The 22049-nt window shown below is 43.7% G+C and overlaps 4 protein-coding genes across 5 annotated transcripts; 2 read left to right on the top strand and 2 right to left on the bottom strand.

The window, feature by feature from the left end:
• Positions 1–167: 167 nt before the first annotated feature.
• Positions 168–1212, top strand: LOC108132204 (uncharacterized). The gene is made up of 4 exons (XM_017251529.3): positions 168–401; positions 469–766; positions 824–1030; positions 1088–1212. Exons 1-4 carry the CDS (start codon positions 228–230, stop codon positions 1210–1212), a joined length of 804 nt encoding a protein of 267 aa, XP_017107018.1. The 5' UTR covers positions 168–227.
• A 715-nt stretch (positions 1213–1927) lies between these two features.
• Pino (protein pinocchio) lies at positions 1928–16305 on the bottom strand. 2 transcript variants are annotated; one of them, XM_017251803.3, is made up of 5 exons: positions 16145–16305; positions 15479–15686; positions 4651–4726; positions 3705–3954; positions 1928–3259 (listed from the first exon to the last, which is right to left on the bottom strand). In XM_017251803.3, the coding sequence occupies exons 2-5, from the start codon at positions 15684–15686 to the stop codon at positions 3050–3052; spliced, it is 744 nt and encodes a 247-aa protein (XP_017107292.2). In that variant the 5' UTR covers positions 16145–16305; the 3' UTR covers positions 1928–3049. The 2 variants fall into 2 exon arrangements, with proteins under 2 accessions (XP_017107292.2, XP_017107294.2); XM_017251805.3 differs by lacking the exons at positions 15479–15686; positions 16145–16305 and adding an exon at positions 5787–6294.
• Positions 16306–16614: 309 nt separating this feature from the next.
• Positions 16615–19561, top strand: TBC1D23 (TBC1 domain family member 23). Its single transcript, XM_017251830.3, has 3 exons — positions 16615–16910; positions 17220–18582; positions 18636–19561. The coding sequence occupies exons 1-3, from the start codon at positions 16894–16896 to the stop codon at positions 19338–19340; spliced, it is 2085 nt and encodes a 694-aa protein (XP_017107319.2). The 5' UTR covers positions 16615–16893; the 3' UTR covers positions 19341–19561.
• Positions 19562–20400: 839 nt separating this feature from the next.
• Iris (iris) lies at positions 20401–21915 on the bottom strand. Its single transcript, XM_043213895.1, has 2 exons — positions 20793–21915; positions 20401–20624 (listed from the first exon to the last, which is right to left on the bottom strand). Exons 1-2 carry the CDS (start codon positions 21913–21915, stop codon positions 20401–20403), a joined length of 1347 nt encoding a protein of 448 aa, XP_043069830.1.
• Between the last annotated feature and the right edge of the window lie 134 nt (positions 21916–22049).

Below are 22049 nucleotides of genomic sequence, written 5' to 3'. Positions count from 1 at the left end.
GGGTTGGATGTGGTGGTCACCCTTCGTGGCTCATTTGTTGCTGGTTAGCTGGCTGCCGTGACTTGTTGACACAAGGTAATGAGACGGGACAGCCGCAATTTGCTTACATAAGACGGAAACCACACACAAGTTGCACATGGCAGATGCATGTCCTGCCTGCCCTTTTATGTAGCATACTTTCGAGGATGCCAGCGAGCTAAAAATGGCGCTGCAGTCTGCATCCAAATATGGCCCACGTCGGTCCTGGTGATGGCATCTGCTCGTCTGCCGTGCTGGGCGAGAAGCCAGCGGCAAGTGTGGCCAGCAGCACAGCCTTGGCCATTCGCAACTCGACTATAATCGCCCATCGGCTCTCCATATACCTGCCCCAGCTCCTCCTGCCCTCGCGTGACCCTCAAAAGGTAAAATAGGGCTTTTTAAAGAGTTCCAAGTAAAGGGAGTGTTGGTTCGGTTTTTACCTGCTTTCAGCTCATCACCGAAATCAACTGCCATGTGGCCCAGTTTCGGGAGCTGCTCATCTTTATAGGTCAGTCCCGGGATTCCCCCGAGCTGCGGGAGAAGATCCGAAAACTGCGGCGCAGTTGTGTGGATTCCTGCAAGCACACGGCCCACTTGATCACCCCCCAGCCGCGTCACTGTCTGGGCAGTCCCAGCGAAAGGATGCACCTGACCCTTCTCTTTCATCTCACCCAGCAGTTCCAAAACGAACTCATCAAGAGCTATCGCTTGATTCAACTCGTGCCTCTGGACATGACGGAGTACTATGGTGAGACTGCAGTTTCTTAATTAAAGCTTAATAGTAATCTTGGATGAATCATTACAGCTCCCTCCCGCACTGCCCCCTCTAATCTGGGCAATGTCATTAGTCAGATTCTGCTGTGCAAGCAAATCAATCCCGACTTCCAGCAGGAGGAGCTATGCAGCATAGTCAAGGACTCCCAGGAACTGGGCGAGATCTTGGAAGAGCTGCAAACGCATATGCCCTTGCCAGAGGCTTCTCCCGATTCCGAGTGGGATCAGACTCAGAAATGTAAGTCCTTCGAGTCCAATAGTGTCAAGATATTAAATATTTTGTTAAAACTTCCAGCGGAAAGTAGTCAGATTTCCTTGAACACCCCAGCCTGGTATGCCCGCCAGCGGAGGAAGAGCTGCAAGAGCCGTAGCCGCAGTCTGTGCTGCTGTTTGGCCAACAACGGAGCCAAAACATATTAAGAGATTAAAAAGTGGTAATAAAAAGTCTTCAAAACACATAGTTCCAAGAACTAAAGCACTAGTTAATTGGTATCTTCAGCAAGGAAGTGAAAACCTGTAGCAGATAAAGCACCATTTAGTGGGAAACTTTGATTTCCAATCCATATAAGAGTCATCGAGTGTAATTGCTGCTTCAATGATAACCAAGCCACGTTATGAAAACGATAAAATTTTATTCCCAGAAATGATAAAGGCAAGAAAACACAAACAAAAATCGGCAATGTAGGACATCAAAGAGCACAAAGGCCATTAAACCAAAAATACAAATCGTGAGTTGAGATCCGCGGCGGAGAATGATGAAATCCAAGGTGTTTACTCCTTACATGGACAAAGGGCGATAAATTCACGGAAAGCAGGTGAAATTCCACTTTATGACGTGCAACAAAGATGTCATATTTCTGCCGGAGAGAGAATCCCAGAAGCGTAAAGTCTGTTTACTCGCCATTTAGTCAGGCACTTAGCGGAGTAGGTGATGGCGGTGGCAGTGGCTGTATCTGTGGCTTTGGACCGGCGCCCACCAGGTGGCCGTAAACGTTGATTAGATTCCGGAATCCGGATTACACCGCGTGCCTCGCCAATGACAACCGGGTTGTGTGAAGCGCCCTGTTCTCTAGAATCAGATAGTGCTGCTTGGCAACTGGAAATCCCAAATCCCGCCAAGTCACTCAAGAATCACTTATTTTTGTTTTGATTTTGCATAGTTTAGGTATTTAATTTTAAAAATATGCCTTTGTCTTTTACAAAACATATCTCTACATTAAAAATATATGTATATCTTTATATATATATGTATATTGTATGCAGATTTATATGGTATATAATATATAGGTGTATATATTAGGTATAAACTTCTACATGTCATTTGGATTTTCACAGAAAATCTTTACATTTTTTGAGTAATGCTTTTTAATTGTTTCCTTGTGCGCTCTTCTATTTTTTATAGTTTTTATCTTTTAATCTTTTGTTTTATTTCTCGCGCTTCCCTCTTCTAGAGACTGTAGACCAATCCTTTAGTTACTTTGTTGAGCATTTGCATTTTTGGAAGATTCTGAGTTGCTCCGTTGGCACCATCCAGACCTAGGTCTCTGATCTGTGCTCCTGACAAGCTATTTGACACAAGGCAATAAGCAACAACAACTAACTTAATGGTTAACAACAATCCCTACGCGATTACACGATTACACGGTCTGTTTAAGTGTTTTAGAGTGTGTTTTAGATACAAAAATGTACGTTATCGCTAGAGCTATCGTTAGACATTCGCTACAACATTATAAATTCACTATTTGTTCACGATTCTTTCTGGCTAATATCACCGTTATCACTGCAATGCCTAAACTCGGCTTAAGTCTAAGCAGAAAGAAGTCTTTTCCTGGATAGTAGAACAGGTCATGTGTGCAAACAAAATGGTGCTACTAAAGGGTAGATAAACAAAGGAACTAACTTAGCCGCTAGGCGCTTGGATAGTCACTCAACGAACAGAAACGAAAACGGTGAAATCATTAATGGAAATTTGTGCAAAAAAGCACACACACTCACATAAATCAAAAGACTAAAACGCGACACAACAATAAAAACTAACAACTAAAAAGCTTAGCAATTAGGCCCTAAATTACGGGTGAGAGACTGTGGGACGTGTGCGGGTGGCGCTGGTGGAGGTGGTGGTGGAGGTGGCTGTTCTGCTACAGCTCTTAGCTATCTGCTATCCGGATGGGTGGGTGGGGCTTATGTGGGACTGATGTGGAGGCGTGGTGTTTTGCAGTCTGGCTGTCGAAAGGAACTGTAATGCGTTCGGTGCGCTCTAGATGCGTCCGCTTTTGCTCGCCGTCGATGTGGACAGTTGTTCCAGGCGGGAGCACAGCTCCTGGGCCAGGCGCAGTTGATTCGCAGCGGCGGCGGCGCACGAGGTGGCAGCTCCAGCGGCTCCTCCGACGGGCAACTGGACACCGGCCACGGCCTCCGGATAGCTAATGCACACGCCCACCCAACGGGCTTGACTGCAGGCATGAGACTGCAAAGAAAGAAAGAAAAAAGTTCTATTAGTTTAATGAATAATAGCTCTTTTCTAAAAAGGTGTTTCTTTGGTTTCCGGCTCACAGATGTTGCGCAAAAAACTACTTTATTAAAAAAAACAGACAAAGAACTCAGAAAAAAAAAAAAAAAAAACTAAACATTTGATCAAACAGCGGGGCTGGAGGAAAACTTCAATGCTAATTTCCAAACTGAATGGCACCAGCAGCTGGCTGGCTTATTTGCTTTCGGTTATCGAAAAAATGCGGAGGTGTCAACCAGATATACTTTGCATATTAACGGTTGTCAGTTATTATCAAGTTAGTTAGTTGTACTCGCAACAAGTTAGTATCTATCAAATATTAAGCTTTTGAAAGTGAATTATTTTTCACTTAATTTGTCAGAAAGAAATACCATCAGAGAGCGATGGGGGTCTGGAAACTCACCATGGCAAAGTCACGCTTCCACTGGACTCCGCACTGGCCGTCGCACAGGGGGCAGGGACGCTCCAGGCTATAGCCACCGCACTCGCTGCAGTCGAGGGACACATGATCGTCCGTCCAGGAGACGCCGCAGGTGAAGCAGGAGCCCATGTGCTGGCGCAGCTCCTCGATGGTCAGCACGCTGTCCATGCTAATCTCCAGAGGGCTGCCCACCAAGTCCGGCAGAGAGGCGGACAGACCGAGAGTGTGGTGCCTGGAAATAGCGGAGGGAAGGAAATCATGATTATTAATCGGGGGCTGACAACCGTGACCTTGCCAAGTGGGTGGCGGCATGCGCTAGCGTGATTATGATAATGAGCAGAGGGCGATGAGATGGGCCTTGGGGGTGGGGGTTGGGAGGCGGAGAAATGATTGGCAACTGTACCCGTCGCTACTGCGGTGTGAGACTTTCGCCCGATCATGTGAGCAATCGCGATGGCGACGGGGCTTTTGTTGGTGTTTATTTTTTTTTTTTTTTTTCGGCCCCAAAATGCGAAATGATAATGATACGACTGCGGCGGCGACGGGGACTGCGAATACTTAAACAAACACAGACTGACGACGAACTGTTGAGCTGAAGGTGCTGGCCCCTTTCATTAATGGGCCAAAGTCGTGGCCAAATCGCAGGTGTGGCTTCGCGTTGGATTCTCTCTATTTTATTGTGGCTACGGTGTACTCTGCCCCCACCCCGATAAGATTGCAAAAATCATGAATGAGCCCCACAACCCTTTCCCGTTTGATTTCTCGACCAAATCACCCTGACATTGTTTACATTGAAATTTGCGAATTTGGGATTCGAAAACGGAAACAGCTACATCTACATCTAGAGTGTATTTCCAGCTAAAATGAATCATGGCGATGATGAGGATGGCGATGGCGATGGCGATGGCGTCTAAATCTGAATACTTACGACAGGGGACTGCAGATGTCGGCGATTTGGGGACCGTGAACGCTGGCGATCGACATATTGGCTGCTGTTGATGGCACTGCAATTAAAAACAAGAAAAAAGGTGGAAACCGAAATCAGTTAAAGTTCAATCCGAGGGTTCAATGCTGGTAAGCAGGTAAGTGTTCGCCGGCGAAGGTAAACGAGGTGCTTGGTGTGCAGGTGCGTGCCAGTAAATAAGCTCAACTGTACCAAAGATCACGATCATCCAAATGCTATTGCTCTCGATCTCGATCGATATAGAGATACAATCGTACATTTCCCCCAGCTACATGGACGACATTCTTGGCTAAAATTAACAACTATTGGCAGTGGCAAGGGGGGGAGACCGACACAACTGCTAAAATCCGGTTGAAACAACCATAAACTTAAGGCGAACCGAGGCCGATGATCAGTGCGTCATCTCTCTGTAGTTTCAATTGTTTTTTGGTCGTGCAATTAAACAACGTATACGAGTATGTGCGAATTATTTGGAATTGGAAGCGAAACGTTAATTGCCCGGGCGAGTATCTCCTTGGGGGAATACTGTTCCCCAGCTACACACTATGACATATAGTATAGTACTACCACACAGTATACTATATGTTTTAGACGACCTGTCTACATTGTCGGCACGATTTTGGCAAAGTTGCAAAAAATATGTGTATATTTTTGTGATGCCACAAAGAGCACATGACTGCTACAGCGTCTGCTTGCCTTTTGGCATCATAATAAATAAAAGCGAACATATAGTCTGGGTTGTTATGCGGCCATCATCCATACATACGATTCTATATTTATCTTGGATCGGATGTGAGAGGGGAATTATGGCCAGGAGATGGTTGGCAACTTGGCTGCAACTGCAGCCTGGTTCGGGGCTTTGCTGGCCGCAATTTCAACGGCCACGGCGCAAAAACGAAATTGCTGTAATTTATCCGAGTGGCAGGCAGTAGTAGGCAGCGGGGCACACAACTAGTTGCATTTAATTTGATTTTATTTATTTATAGAAGGGCACTCATACAGCCTCACAGCAGAACCAGAGACACCAGAGACACAGACAGGCGCGACTTGTTTTCTGTTTTATTTCTGTTGTGTTTTATTTTGGGCACGGAAATACTTACATTTGTTGGTTTTTTATTTACAGCAACAGCTACGTTGTTTTTTGTTGTAAAGCGAGCGATTTTCTTTTTTAATTCTGCCGCGCTATTAATAAATCCAAATTGGGATTTGTTGTTTATGGCGTTTTTGTGGTTTGCAGTTGGCCTTGCGTAAGCCAGACAATAAAATTACTTTTTATAATTGTTTGGAAATTAACATTAACCGTTGTATATTATACAGTAGGTAGAGTAAGGTAAGTCAGTAAGTAACTTTTCACACGCGATGCGAGACAGTTAGCTCATGAAAAATGCAATATTTCCAGCACAGCGATTTGCAATTACTTCTGTAGTGCAGCAGTTTGTATATAACTTTCAGAACATGTATCCAGGTTGTTCGATTTGACAGAGGCAACAGCGCACTTTTATAGTTGGGCTTGGGAATTGATTTTCTCCAGATTCGGATATATATTTTCACCAGAGCCGAAAGACCAAGTGGCAGGCACGACAAACCGCGAAACTCAAATGAACGTCGCTCGCCGAGTGCGGCCCGCTTTTATAGCCGTGCCGGCTGAGAGTGCCGGCGATGCGAGTGGGAGGGAGAGGTGGGCAGGCGTGAGAGTGGGGCCCCCGACTCAGAGGGAGAGCGAGAGGCAGAGGGAGAGCCAGAGAGACCCAGTGATATTGCTCGCCTCGCATGACAAAGCGAAGCTAACGAACTTGCCAGATCCCCAACACGCATACACTCACACACTGTCACGAAGTTCGCAATAATCGGGAGGGAACGGGCAGGGGGGCAGGGGGGTGAATCAAAAGCCAAAACAAAGTCAGATGCTGACCAAATTAGCGGTAGTTGCCAACAGGCTGGAGCCACGGAGAGACAAAAGAGCGGCTCTCTCGGCGGGAGCGAGAGGGACGGCAGCAGTGATAACAAATCAAAACAAAACCAGAAATAAAGAAAAGTGATAGCGAATGTGAGATACCCGGTACGAGGTGCAGATACTTTTGTATCTCAACAGATAAGATACTTTTCTTTCAGTTTAGTTTTCAAAAAAATGAATAACTAGAAAGATCTCTGGTTTATTAAAATTTCTATTAATAATATTCATTAAACAGAGCTGATTAATAATATTATTAGCCACACTATATATACCCCTCACCTTTACAGTATCTTGGGACTTCCCTGGTGTGAGTGGGCCAGGGTAGTGGGGGCCAGGGAGGGGGCACATTTAACGGTCAAGCACTGCGGACGGCACTTCCCCTACACTTACACCCTATCTGCACAGCTGCAGTACGTTACATACATATAACGTATACGACACATTGACCGGACGGACACTAGTACGTTGACTAGGTGTAATCGTCAGGAGGGTTATTGACGCATGTCCAAGAAGACAACAACAAGATGCGACTTGGCAACCGTCACCAGCACCGACGGACGCATTTCATTTGAATAACAAATCATTTCTCGCTTTGACAGGTAGAGAGCGCCGGACAGCAAGGACAGGGGCAGGGACGTGGATAGTGCGGATTCGGGTTCGGGTACGGGTTCAGGTTCGGGCAAGAGTCCGTGAATACAAGGTGGCAGGTGGAAAACAAGAGTGAATGCCAGAGGGAGGTAGGCCTAGGGTGTGATCCTCGGAAGGTTCACAGGTAGCACACGTTCCTATTCTTTGGAATCCCATATGGAAATTTCCATTGCCACCATTTTTTAAATATTTAATATAATAATAAAAACATGTTTTTAATTTGTTAAAAAATAATTCTAAATTAAAAACCCTTTTTTTGCTGTGCAGGGTTTTTTTCCCCAACCATAAATATAGAAGGCAAGTGACGGTACATGTGGACGCATACCTCTCTCGCTTATCAATCGATCGCTAATCTTATCAGCAAAGCCTCCCTCCCCTTTTTTGTGCTAGATACATATGTTTTTATTTTTTTTTTCGCTTATTTTTTAAATAAAGTGTAACGGTAAAACACATTTGGTATGCATATTACAAAGACAGGGTAAGTCCCGGACTGTCCCAACCCATTCCCAGCACAGAATGGAAATTTTTGCTAGCGTAGGCATGTTAATAGGTTTTCAAAGTGCAGCTAGACGAGACTCCTCTACTTATGTATTTATATAAACCGAGCTGTGAAGGCGCGCGCGTAGCTTGAAAGGCGGTTCGAATTTCGCCAGACCAACGAAAAGGGAGCACACACCCCGACACGACCAGCCAAAATCAGAGCTTCCAAAGCCAAAGCCCCGAACGACCCTCGCCAAATTAATGCAATTCAGCGTCCGAAACGAGGGCCAACTTAACTGCCACAAGCGGCCAATATAAAAATGTACTCGGACAACAATCGCACTCAGCCAGCCACACACATATTATAAACAATTAATGTTTATTTAGAAAGCAAGAACAGAACCCTCGCGATCTGGGCACGCTTTTCCCTGGCATTCAACTTTTTCGTCGAGGCGCAGTTCGTCCCATCAAGTACACTGGGGGAAATTGATGTATTATTCAAAGATTTAATTACCCAATTAAATCATATTTTTTTCAAGTCCAATCCGATCAAAGTTTGAAGTGTATGGCTCTGGTCAAATTACCTTTAGGACCATTTTGCCATGAGAAATGCAAATAAATTACATGATCGTCTGCCATAATTTAAATATTAAATTGTATAATATTGGCAATTGCATAATCGGGGGGGTCAGACGGCTCTAGTTTGATTTTTTGAGTGTGCGGATCGAACCGGGGGACCATTGTCATCTGAGAAGGTCGCACGGCAATTGAATGGCCTGAGAAATTCACACAAAAACAGTGCGAACTCAACTGAAGAAGACAAGGGACAGTCCCTCCTCGGCGGAAATTGCGTCAGACAACGTGAGGATATTAGTCCGAAAATAACAATATTTAAACAATATTTTGCAAACCTTTTAAAAACTTATTAAGTACCCCTGCGGCCCGGCTTTTGTGTATATTTTTATACTCTACCCCGAAGAGCCAAAGTCAGAGATTTCCGGTTAAATATATCCCAAACGTTTGTCCAGATATTGAATTTTATACTAGACTTATATATAAATAAAAATTATTTCGCAACCGGATGATCTATTGGAACAAAAGACCACCGCAGTTAGTTTATATCGCTATCTAATCTAATCGCTTGATTTATAAGGCTGCTAAAAACTACGGGTATCAGAGAGGAGCTTTGGAATATACTGAATATAATAAATAAATGTTTATGGATGGTTTTTATACAAATATTTAATCTGAAAACATTTTTATTGGATCAGTTCTAGGGGTTCTCATCTGATCTCATTCAGTCTCAACTATATACAAATTTAGTTAATTATTTTGAGCTTTATTTAGTTACACCAACTAATGTGATTGTAATTGGGAAATCCCATTATTTAATAGGCATATATCAACATAACATTATAGCTGGCATTTTTATTGTTTTTTAGCTACTGAGCTTTATTTTTTTAATCTTTGTTTAAAGCTCTTTATTTTATTATATATTTCTTAGAATTTTAAAATGATGACTCAAGTTATTAAATGTTTAGATTATATCCCTAACATTTCTGAAATTCCACATTAGTTCTGTGATTTTAGAAATTAACTAAGAAAGATAAATACGCATATTTTGCCTAATAAATGGATCATGAGTTGCCTTGCTAACTCTATTAATTAATTTGTATTTTTATTTGATAAACAGAAATGGAAGAAATCAGTCTGTCGAAGCAGGAAAACTGGAATTGTTTCAGTTGGAAATGCAATTTATTTACCCAGCTTTGACTCCATATCAGAGTATAGCACGTTCGCTTATGCCATGGCTAGTCACTGTTTGCCAATATAACTGCTTGGAATTATGCACAAATAAATACACTACAATAAGCCACTCGAGTGCTGCTTAAAGACATGCGCTTCCTCTTTTCGATTTGGCTTGGCTGGAGCTTCGGTTTCAGGTACTCTGTTTTGAATGGGTTGCTCCGCAGCTACGCAAACAAAGCTGCTCCTGAAAGTATCTGTTAATTGTTGTATTATGGATGGATGTTGTGGCTGGTGTGTAAATACAGCAGCAGCAGCACACACTCGTGGATGGATCCGTCACAGTCAAATGCAAAAACAAAGGCGGCCAGCACCACCTTTAGCGGCTTCTGACGTCAATTGTCAACGAAATCAGGAACCGAGCCCAAAATAACAAGAAGAAACCCATTTTTAATGAGTTATCGTCCGAAGCTGCCGAAGCTGGGCTTTAATATCGATCATGAGCTGGTGTGGTGGGCGGTTGAATCATTCATACTTGTTACGGGGAATCTACAAATCTTTAACGGCGCCTCACATTAAATACTCGTCTTTGATCGGATTGGGGCTTCCATCACATGGTGATGCTAATGATTTCGCTTGAATGCGACAAACTTGTTCCACGGGATTTCCTCGCCAGCCCCGAGATCGACTTCGAGTGTAAACAAACTTTGAATTTAAATTCGGAATTTTAACCTGCGGCTACTATGAAAACCGTTTACTTAATTAATGGGGGGAAAAGTACCCGTTCGAAAATCTGGGTAAACTGCCAAAACAGGGCGTGGCTCTGTCTGATCATCGGCAGTCAATGAAAGTGCCCAATAATTCCGAGACGTACAAGTTCTATAGTGCACTTAGAGCTCCCCCCTCTAGCTCTGCATGGAAAGATTTACGACTATTCGACCAGTCGGGGTCGTCAGACAAAACTGTTGACAAGGGCAATTAGAATGGAGCAAAAAATCGGTCTCGGTTTGGGTAAGCCGCCGCTTGACCCTGACCTTTGGCCCCTCTGTGTTTCGTAAGAGTTCCGCATAATGAATTTGCATACCGCGAAAGATAAACTGATATTCTCAATGTGCTCTGGGAACAAACCCTACAAATGACAGCTTATCTCGCAATATATACCTATAGCCCTGGGTTACTCTAGATCAGGGTTCCGAGCTATGACTGATGCACTCGGTTACAAAGTCACGTCCCCGCCCATGACTGAATACCCCCGGCATCGAAGAAGGTTGCGCCAGGTGGGCCACATTGCGATCTTGGGTATACGACCTTAGCCTTAGGATTTTGTAATTCTCTTAATGTCATGGAGCTGCATTACTTGATAGTCACAATGATGAGTTATAGTCTGACAATTTCTATTATTGTTTGCCGTACTTCTATATGGCTATTAAATCTATAGAGTCGTTGAGCGAAATGACGTCTTGGATTGGGAAAAAAAGCGCCTTAAAATACCTTCCAATAAATTATATCAAGCGACAGTTACTAATTTGGGGACTCCACAGAATTGCAAACATTTTTAAAAATAGATTATGTTCTATTCAGTTTAAATTACGTTGTTAAGATCGAACTTTTGGCTAGCCTTAACTAAAGTAATGATGTAACGTAATAATGGGAGATAAAAGCCCCTAAACTTTGATAAGATTTAATAAAGAATACGTAAGGTTAATTAGATAAGTAATTTTTAAAAACAAAGTCTAAGAAAAGATAATTTATCCAGAGAAACTCTCAGTTTACAATGCTAGTCTTATCCACTTCCGAGATAATAACAAACTTTCGAGAAAGGTTATTATAAATAAAATAACATCATAAAGTTATAGAATTCCATTTAGCTTCCTTATACTTTGAACTTTTATACAATAAAAAATTTCCACGCAATCAAAACTCCCCTTAATTTATAAACAACTCGGATCTAAAAGCTGAAAGTTCGGCGAAATTAGTGGGAAGTGAAATGGAACTAATCTGAGAACCGATTTAAACTTCCTTATATCGAGTGGATTTTGTGGGAACTGTAATGGAACCGCCAGAATATTTATTTATTGTTTACGATTCGTTCTCTGTACTGTAGAGCTAATCTATGGGGCGTAATAAAACGCCAGGAACATTGATCGTCGATCCCATGGGGGGGACATGGAATTAGAGGGCAAAACAAAGCGCTACTCATTGAACACTAGTCCAAGGTTGAAAATCGAGGTATCAAACAAATAAATCCCAACCGCAGACAAAGTGCGCAATCCCCCAAACCTAAAAAACTAGAACATACCGGAGCCAGAGCCTTATAATGAAGCTCGGGTGGGGGGAAAAAGTGGATTAGACAGGGAAAGGTACTGCGGTCGAGAGACAATTAACACCTGTGGAAGTCTGGAGAACGCCTAATTAGCAATTTGCATAATGCAACAGTTTGTTAATTACACGTGACACGAGAGATTTCCACACGGGCCACTGGGTGGCAGGGAGGGCGGTGTCTCAACCGAAACGTGGACTGTGGCTTTCGCGTCCAACTTGAAAATGAATTTCAGTTCAATCTGGTTCCTGGCCTCAATTTGTTCAATGAATTTATAAATTTTGAATTTTAGGCATTTGCCTTGGCCAATATTTAATTAATTTTTAGCATGTGCATGGCTAACAAACAAACGGGTTCCGTACACTCCCAAAGGTTCTACAGGTCTTGTATTACTTGAGGAAATGTTTAGTTCAATCCAGTTCGAGTGATCCATTTTTCCGGAAAAGTGACTTTTTAATGCCGGCCCCCAGACTGTCCATTAATTAACGAATTTGTGGCAGTCTGTCAATAAAATAAGACTGGAATAGTTCATTAGCTTGAAGAATAAAAAGAAAAGCTGGAAATAAATGTCAGACTTCTTGATAATAATACTGTAAAAATATAGAACAGAATTATCAGCTTAGCCACTTCATTTTAAATCGTATTAGATGCATTCTGGGAACATCTGATTACCATTTTTCCCCTGAAGATAATAGATTATTTTAATGTTCGGGGGATTTCAAAGCAACCTATAGTTCTATTTACTTTATAAAGCTAAAAATAATGGAAATTCTTTGGGCAAATTCCCAGGAACTTGTTCTCAACCCTTTGGGGGTATCTACCTTTGCGGCGACCACTGTTTACTATGCTAATGGCCGGAATTTACAACAAGATTGTGGGAGATGGGGCGTGGGGGGGTCTACATTTAGTCAATAAAGTGGCGCGAGCGACTAACTGACGTCGCAAGACTTGACAACGTCGTCATCAGCATCGTTGAGGGAATACTATATGGGTACTATAGTATCATCAATGGCCGACAGTAGCCGAAGCATCATTGTTAGATTTGCGTCGCACGGAATATTGGCTCAGTGTAAACACACTCACAACCGGTACCGGTTTGAACCGATTACGACTGCCGTAGTGCCCGCCCGGCCAGGGATCCAATCCGTCCGTACATGCATTCATCCACATTGGTATGCGTTAAAATTGTAAATTAATAAAAAAAGAAGAACGAAGCCAATACAGTGAATGAATGAACGAGCGGAATTCGAATTGAAATCAATCCTCGACACACGGACACACCCAGCGATCGATGCCGGGCCTCTCAAAGTCGAGTGGTACTGCACTGGAGGGGTTACGGATTAGACAGAAAAATGCAATAACACAATTACCCCGTTGTCAACAAACAATAATTCATTTAATCAGTAATTCATTTAGTGTGGGTCTCTTTGGGAAATTACAGAAATAACTTTAAAAATGATCAAATTTCTAAATAATAATTGTATTAATTAGTCTGAATATTTTCTCCATGTGTGTTGTATTAACCAGAAACGTGATCGAGTCACCTTCAACTGGTTAAGACCGAAACCAATCGGATGGCGGTCAACTGAAGCCGCCTTTAACCGCCGGCCAAGCCCCAAAGCCCCAAAGCCTGATCTCAGGTCCCCTTGGATGGCGATCGGATTGCATTTGGGCATTTTCCATCACGCCACAGCCAGCAAGACATATGTTCCGTACCTGTGCCGACCAGCACACTTCCACTCCATTGCGGGTTATCGGTTTTCTGTGAAACACCAGAACCGCAGAGCCCCCAGAACCACACTTACGGCGGGTAGGGGCTGCTGCGCAATTCGAGGCAGCGGGCAAAACTTATCAGCCAGAGACGCTAGCTAGACGAGACGAGAGCCAGTGCTAGTATTCGGACTTGACAAATTGACCAAAACCGCGAACAGCCTGCGCGTGGCGTGGCGTTTGGTTCTACAAAATAATGAGCATGGGAACATAAACCACGAACAGCACACGGGCCGGAGAGTGAGGGATTGCGAAATCGAAAACGGTTTTATTTTTAAAAATTGTCATTACGTTTGTCGTTTTAATAAGCAGTTTATGCAAGCGAATGGCTTATGCAAGCACTATGTCTGGGCATGGGAGCCACAAGTGAATTCTACATCTACACAACTGCTTTCCCACCGACGGCCGGACGATTAAAAAATATAATTAATGTTCTATAAGGAATCGCGGGGTCTAGACAGGGATGACTCAAGCCACCAAATAAGATAAGTACAAGAGCGATCAGTTGAGATAATAAAATTCCACGACATTCATTATGATAAGTGGGGGGACTTCAGCAGGAGATAGATCCAATCTGGTTGGGGTGAGTCACGGCCAGATAAAGCTAACCTATACCTATACCTATACCATCTCTATATATAGCCCAGATAAATCATTCTCAAGTCTGTTAATTGATCTGATATTCTCTGGTTCAGTTGAGTACTTACATCAGCAGACGAGGCTGATTGCAAATAGTCTGATGCAATATGCTAATCGATCGCAAATATGTGGACGAAGCTAAATAGGTTTCAAGGGGTTATTTACCCATGGCAGTCCATAATGGATGGATTAGCTAAACTTGCAACTCCATTTTGGGGAAAGCTTGTTAGTTTCTCGTAAGAGCCCTTTTTACTAACTAACTTAAGACCGGATCTGTGACATAATTTCCCCAACACTCATGCTCGGTTCACACGCAATATCCGTGGGGGGTGAAGCGGGTGGGCCAGCCTGCATGTGTAATAGAACTTCCCCAAAAGCCTTTAACGAGCGACACGTGCCGAGCCGCTTAAATAATATGCATGGAAAAAACAGCTCACGCTAGCCATAAACTACTACTACTGCTATTGTTGCCCGAAATTGGGGAAATATTCCACTCCATTTGAATGACAGATTATATTTGCACGCTTTTTTGGCACCAATTTTTCGGCTAAGGCAGTGCGATGATTGAGCGAAGATCCAGAGTCACATGACCGACGCGTGAGCTCAGGTTGCCGGTGACAAGAGGATCGTGTGAATGGGCTAGTCGCACGACTCGCAAGTACGTCTAATCAGATCGCAGATAAATATACGGAGACGGAGACATAACCACACCCCCATTGTTTACCCGGTAATTGATGGTTCGCCCAATTTTGCAGGGGTCTAGTGGGATGCACGTTCTAAAAAAAGCTCAAAACTGGTCTAATTTTGTAAGGGGAATTGATGGGGAAGACAGAGTGCTCCTATTTCTAGAATATATTCCACTCGAACACTTGTATAATTGATGGCCATTGTGTTTGGAGCGTTATATGCACGGCCATTATCAGCGGCACTCGATGATAAAGCCGAATATGGCCCGCAATTGCCATTAATAAAAGTGTATGGCAGTTTCCGCCCGATCAGACAACAGCCGGGCGGGCGTTCGAGTGGAGCAACCACCCACAAGTGTGTCAACTGACCAGTCGGGAAAACCGCCCCACGACGATAAGGCCCAACTGCAACTGGTACAAAGGTGCAAAAATATTCCTCTATTTTCCCGATAATAGGCCGCCTTGGCTAATCGTAAATAACATAGATTAGTTTAATGTCTAGACTATAAATACGGTGGTCGGCGGCTAATTATACCCTCAAGTATTCACCTATGAAGTTCAGCTTGTCGGCGGCGAGATTACAAAAGTCTGGATCATCCACATCGAAGATGATGCCGTCCTCCCACTCGGTCACAATGTGCGAGGCGGCAGCAGCAACGGAAACAGTCGAGGATCGGGCTTGGGTCAAAGGTGCAGTCAGTATGTTGTTGTTGCTTCCGGGAATGGTGTTGTTGTTGCTGCCGTTGCCAGTTTTCATCTGTTTTGGAGACAAAAAGAGAGTCGCAATTAGAGAAGAAGGTTGGGCAATGCGAGTACGTGATGCTATGCAAATAGCAAACCTCACACGTGGCTCAAAATGCACAGTCTTGGCTTTGGTTTGGTTGGAAGAGTGCCGATAAAAAGGGGGGCAGGCATAGTAGGTTGGGACAGGGGATTGGCAGGCCAGCTGTTGCTGCCAGCACACGCATACCAGTATGCATCGGTGCAAACCTCACGGCTTGCAACACCTTGTGTGTGCAATATGCAAAATCAATAGATGCAAGATGCAATTTATTTGGGTGAAGGCTGCCCACAGAGATTTGATGGCATTGGTGTGCGTGTGCAGTTGCATTCCGTTAGGGTTGTTGTTGTTTCTATTTTTGTTTTTGCCGTGCAAATTGTGTTTGGCCCCGTATGGATTGGCGGAAATTAGCATGTGCCACGGTTTTCACTTACTTTTGTTGCTGCCAGCCACTCGGAGGAAACTCGTACACAGTTTGATTGCAAATTTTGGCGCCAGCCGCTGTAATTTATGAATTTTTAATTTAAACAAAACTTTGCATGCAAATTGCTGGCAACTAGAGATGGAAGAGAGTTGTTGCAAGCAGTTGGCAACACTAATCGATAACTTGATCTTATTGTTTTGGTTTAAATTTTATTTAATATTTTATCTTTTAAATTCAAAAGCCTCTGTGATAATTTATTTGCAAAACTGTTTGTCTTATATTTATTTAAATATTTGCATATTTAAATAGGCATCCTTAGCAACAATGATGACACCTCCCTGGTATAAGTTATGTTGGATAACATACACTGTTAGCTTACAGAAGTCGTGATAAAGTTTTCCTAACAAAACTTTCCTCTTGATATTAAGAATTTAATATCAAATAAAACTTATTAGACCTAAGTAGAGTCATTAGTTTAATTTTCAAGCTTTTAAATTAGTTGACACAAAAGAAAAACAAACAAATCACGCGCCAATCCCATACCTAGCATTCGCCATCCCTCGTTGCATACATTCGCAGTGTTAAACACAAAAAAATTCGATCAAAATAATTTGGAATATCATAAAAAATTATTCGCCTTGCTGAGATATAGGAAAATGCATTTGCCTGGCCAACTACAGCTAAAGAGAGTGCATTAACGGAAGCATTTGGAAACGGATAGCCTAGCAAAGTGCCAGCGAAGCGACAATCCCCTGCAAAATGGAAGAGAATATGTGGTAAATAATAAACATTGTGGGGGTTTGGGGGGCAACGTCAACAATTAAGGTTAGCCACTGAATAGCCAGACGGGGATTGTGCCAGATCTGAGAAAGATCTATAGTTTTCCAGTGAGTGCCCAGTGTTTGTGGGACTGATTGAGTCAGCAGCCTAATTTGTGGGCCTCAGCGGGGTGGAGCTAGCAAGGTGGGAGCTCCCCTTATCAGAGAAGTTGACAAACAGCTGCTTGTTAACTAGACACGTTGACACGGGCCCATTCTCCATTTAAACCGCTGATAATAATACATTCCCATTTCTTATCTGGACAGGATAATAGAGCTGGAGTCGGCGCTGCTGGATGACTGCAACGTTAACGACATCTATGGCATTTGTCAGGGCAAAGCACTGCCGGAGGCACTGCGTCCGGACGTGTGGCAGGTGTGCCTGGACGTGCGGCACAAATCCGATCAGATGTCGCTCTTCAACGAAATCTACGACCTGCCGTTCCAAAGTCAGCTGCGCGAGGACTGCCAGCGCCATGTCGACCGTATGGGAAACGACGAAGAGGACAAGGTGTCGGTCGTTTCTGACCTGGAGTCCATAATTACGTTTTATTGCAAAAATCGGAATCTGCAGTACGAGCCTGAGAATGGATGGATCGAACTACTGCTTCCTCTTTTCGCATTGAAACTGAACAGATCGGATACCTTCAACCTTTTTGAATCGATACGAGACACCTATATACCCAAGGGCTGTCGACCCAAAGGCAACGTCTTCCACGTATTCCGGCTGCTGTTGCTGTACCACGACCCCGAGCTATGTACCCTTCTGGACACTAAGAAAATCACCCCGGATATGTACTCGCTGACATGGTTCCAGTCACTGTTCGCCTCCTGCAGCAGCCTCTCGGTGATCATTGCCATGTGGGACTTGTACTTTCAGAACGCCGATCCCTTTATGGTGTTCTTCCTCGCGCTGATAATTCTAATCAACGGAAGGGAACAGATCCTGCAGATGCGCGGCTCGACGAAAGATGAGATTGTCAAGTTCTTAAGCAATATGCCTGTTGCATTGGAGGTTGACGATGTGCCAGATTTCTGCTCCCTGGCTCAATACTACGCGCTGAAAACGCCTACTTCATTTAAGACGGATTACCTTAAGGCGCTCTACGGCAAGCAGAACGATTCGCCGCGAAGTCAGGAGGAGGCCAGCAAGGTGTCGCAGGCCCTGTGCTTGCCCGTTTCCGTTTACGAATTGGTGGAAAACTCCGCCACCGAATTCCCAGTGCCGGATGCAGTGCGCTTTTTCCTCGTCGATTGTCGACCCGCGGAGCAGTATAACGCCGGGCATCTCTCGACGGCATTCCACCTGGACTGCAACCTAATGCTTCAGGAGCCAATCGCCTTCGCTACAGCCGTCCAGGGCCTGCTCACTGCCCAGCGACAGGCCATCGAGGCCAATTCGAACGCTGGTGGCGAGCACCTCTGCTTTATGGGCAGTGGACGAGTCGAAGAGGATCAGTACACGCACATGGTGGTGGCTTCGTTCCTTCAGAAGAACACACACTACGTCTCGCTGCTGACCGGCGGTTACGCATCCATCCACGATTACTTCGGTGACCACATGGCCGACTGCCTTGAGGATCACAATGTGCGAAAGTGCCTCGTCTGTCAGCAGCACAATGTTCAGCAGGTAAGTCAATGGACTTCTTCCTACGATTCCCACTAAGCTGAGCTTCTTTGTAGACTAAATCCGCGCCACTGAAGGCCTCTAGCGGGCCGTCTTCCTCAGACCTGTTCAGCAAATTCTCCGCCGCCATGAAATCCAAATCAGCGGAGATGAAGGGTAAACTTTTGGACATTATTGTGAATCCAAGCGCAAATGGTGCTGCTGCATCGAGCGGATCTAATGCGAACAGCAACGGCGCACAGGCGACATTGTCGCAGGAGCGTCATGTCAGTGCCAAAGAACGAAACGGAAAACGATACCGCAACGTAGCTCCTGTATTTAGCATCGACGATGAGAACGAGGATGCTTTCGATGGTCCAGCGGAACTGGATGCCCCTCAATTGGCTGGCGACGGCAAGGAGATCGTTAATCTGAACCACTATTTCAAAACGGCGGAGATAATTAATGCGTTCAAGTGTCAGGAAGTCCACATGAGCGGCTATATGTACGACAGTCATTTGATAATCACTCCCGGCCAGCTGGTGGTTCTCCGGGAACTGGGCCGTGGCCAGGCGCAAATTATGGTGCGGCGCCCCTTGGCCAGCATCGTTAAAATAACGGCGAAGAAGCGACACCGCGACCTGATCACCTTTAAGTATGGCTTTCCCGACGGCGATGGCCTGCTCATTACCGATATGGATCGCTTTCTCATCCCAAACGCTGCCGAGGCAACGGCGCTGGTATCGCAGCACATAATGAAGGTGCTGGACAAGCCCAAGTAGATGTTCTGGACATCTCCGAAATGCTTTTCTTGTTTCCCGCCCCCGCATAAAGCTTTATTTCATACACAAATACGATAAACAAACAAAAGTGCAATGAGAGTGCGGTAACTAGTTTTTAATTGGCAATGTTTTCCTTGTAGTAGATGACAAATTGTAGTTCTTATTGTAAACAAAAGCCACAATGCAATTGTAAAATAGAGCACTCGGTGCAATGTCCGAAATCCAAGGGAAGAATGTGAATGTCCCAAAAACCAATTGCTAGCATGCCCTGCCCTTGGCCCAGATTTTCTAAAATTCTAAGTGCAAAGAAAAGGAAACCTTAACTGAAGCCTTGAGACTTACAACGTGTACATGAAGAGAGTAACTAATATTTATTGCAATTAAAACCAAATCAATAAACCTGTATTATAATCAAAAAAACTAAAATTTGTTTATAATTTTTGATTTCTGATGGAGTTTTGAATTATTCATAAATTCCCGTCAAACCATTTTATATTTTTGCCAATTTTCCATCAGATTTATAAGGGAAACCCCTCCACTTTCTATTTCTATTCGCTTTCCCTTCAATCAAAATGAAGGATCAAAATTAAAAACCCATTGTAAAATCCTGGTTTTCTATATATATCCCCCAAACACATCTATATCCTTGCCAATATTGGTTCCTTGCCTGGAGCGTAGTGCCTTAAACGATTTTAACCATATCGATAAAATCCTGATTTTCCATAAATTCATTCAATACACACTTTTAGTGTGTATTACCTCAAACTATTTTCAGCTTGATTCTCCACAAATCTGCATCAAAACTCAGAATCATAATTTTGATCGACATTTTTCCTATATTTCTGATTTTTTTGACCTCTTGAGAAATCATTTGGTCCCAAACCATTTAAATATTTTTTTACAAAGATACAAAGGTATTCCTTTGTAGTTTCATGCTCTGTCTTACCAAAATGCATCTGCTTAGTTCTTTCCCATAAAATGGAATAAATTTATACACATTTAAAAGATATAAATATATATATTTTTTAAAAAGTTTTATGAAATTGATATAAACATGATTTTAGGGATCAGTTTCCTTCTCCAGAAGGGGAAGGTTGGTGGCTTTTGTTTCATTTTTGGTTCCTCGAAGCGGGTCTTCCATTCGTCGTTGTATGTTTAGCTTTTTGCGGTAAGAGCTGTAGAACCAGGCCAAGGCAATGAACAGGAAGACGAGCACCACCAATGGACACACTGCGATTATAGCTATTTTAACTCCTTCGTTTTCGTTTAGTTTATCCTGTTGAACTTTTAATTGGATAATCAAGTCTCGAAGTTTGTGAAAGTTATCATATGGGTTCATTGAAACACTATTATTTTTTTGAATAAATAAATTTGCATAGCTGGCCTGGGAGGGATTTCTTTGAAGCGAATTCCCCTGCAATGTCAAAACTTGGCTCTTCACGATGCAGTCACTCCGGATGTGAAGGATTCCACTTCCATTTATTTTTAGCTCTTGGCGATCGTCGGAACAGACACCCATCAGTGTTAGCTCCTGGGTGAGAGCCACCATCCATGAGTTGGCTACAAGAAGCGGTGTCCAAAGTGACCTCCCATCCATCTGCCTTGTTTCGCAGCTGCCGGTTGTGTCATTCCGAATGGCAGCTAGAGAACAGGGAACTCTGGCATCATCCTTTCCGTAAGTTATTTGAGTTCGACAGATGAATTTTTCTGGCATCATTTCCGTGCAATCCCTCAAGTCATGGAGCGGGAAATGCCTGTCCAGGTGATCGTTGATCCCCAAATAGGGTACTTCCATGTCCACCAGTTCGATCTTTTCATTTTCAAGAACTCGCGGAATGGGCGTCAAGCGGTACAGATTAAAAAGCTCCACATCCACCAAGGGCACCGAGATTTTGAACACTATGTGGTTTTCCATTCGGTGAGTGGAAATCTTCACATTTTGGTAGATATCGGAAGTCGTAAACCGTTCAAAGAAAAGTCGCCGGCGACTCGGAAGATGGGCCTGAATATTGAGGATTTCCTTTTCCAATTGCTTAATGGTTAGAATCCGGGGACTTAGTTGCCCTTGATAAGCGGACACTAATGCTTCCTGTATGGCGGCCTCTGAGAGTCTGATGTGATCCGCCAGAAAACTAAACTCAATAGCCATTTCTTCCGGGACTTCAGTTGAACCTTTATTATTCTTGACCCAGTCGATGCCCATTTGGAGCTTGTCCACTATAGACTGCAAGCTCGAACCGTGTAGTATATTGACTGTGCTGTTGAGCACCGAAGTATTATTCTGGTACAGATTAGCGATTTCCTTTGGGGAAGGAGACAGTGGTATGTCCAAAGTGTCCATGTTTTGTATGACACCATTTCGAAGAGTGGCATCCATGAACTTATCCAAATCAGGCAAAACTTCATTGGGACCGGCGTATTCCTTGCGCATCTCAAGCCATTTGATGGCCTCAAGATGTTCCCTTAAATCGAATGAGGCGATGATAGTCCAGTCCTCCATGGCCAAAGCTGCCCTTCCCTTATATTCCACCAAAGCTCCAAGGTTGTTGTTAAATCCTTTAAAATTCATTGGCATTTCGTCCTTTTCATTATTAAACACTTGTTGATGGGATAATTCGATGAAGAGTGCGATGAAAAAATATCTCCATTTGGTGGATGACATTTTTGAAGTTTATGGCCGATTAATTCAGAGTCCAGTGGTTAACTGAA

The sequence above is a fragment of the Drosophila bipectinata genome, chromosome 2L, assembly GCF_030179905.1.
Source record: "Drosophila bipectinata strain 14024-0381.07 chromosome 2L, DbipHiC1v2, whole genome shotgun sequence".
NCBI classification, from domain to species: Eukaryota; Metazoa; Arthropoda; class Insecta; order Diptera; family Drosophilidae; genus Drosophila; species Drosophila bipectinata.
Note: the sequence above shows the minus strand (reverse complement) of the source record. Positions and strands in the feature narration are given on the sequence as shown.

Excerpts from the sequence above, each read along its gene's own strand:
- LOC108132204 (XM_017251529.3), top strand. The coding sequence starts at position 228 with ATGGCCCACGTCGGTCCTGGTGATGGCATCTGCTCGTCTGCCGTGCTG. Across the intron at positions 767-823 it reads GGACATGACGGAGTACTATG|CTCCCTCCCGCACTGCCCCC; the intron begins GTGAGACTGCAG and ends GAATCATTACAG. Across the intron at positions 1,031-1,087 it reads GTGGGATCAGACTCAGAAAT|CGGAAAGTAGTCAGATTTCC; the intron begins GTAAGTCCTTCG and ends TAAAACTTCCAG.
- Pino (XM_017251803.3), bottom strand. The coding sequence starts at position 15,686 with ATGAAAACTGGCAACGGCAGCAACAACAACACCATTCCCGGAAGCAAC. Across the intron at positions 4,727-15,478 it reads CGACAAGCTGAACTTCATAG|TGCCATCAACAGCAGCCAAT; the intron begins GTGAATACTTGA and ends TTTTAATTGCAG. Across the intron at positions 3,955-4,650 it reads GACATCTGCAGTCCCCTGTC|GCACCACACTCTCGGTCTGT; the intron begins GTAAGTATTCAG and ends CGCTATTTCCAG.
- TBC1D23 (XM_017251830.3), top strand. Across the intron at positions 18,583-18,635 it reads AGCAGCACAATGTTCAGCAG|ACTAAATCCGCGCCACTGAA; the intron begins GTAAGTCAATGG and ends GCTTCTTTGTAG.
- Iris (XM_043213895.1), bottom strand. The coding sequence starts at position 21,915 with ATGCCAATGAATTTTAAAGGATTTAACAACAACCTTGGAGCTTTGGTG. Across the intron at positions 20,625-20,792 it reads TGGAATCCTTCACATCCGGA|TTCAACAGGATAAACTAAAC; the intron begins GTGACTGCATCG and ends TCCAATTAAAAG.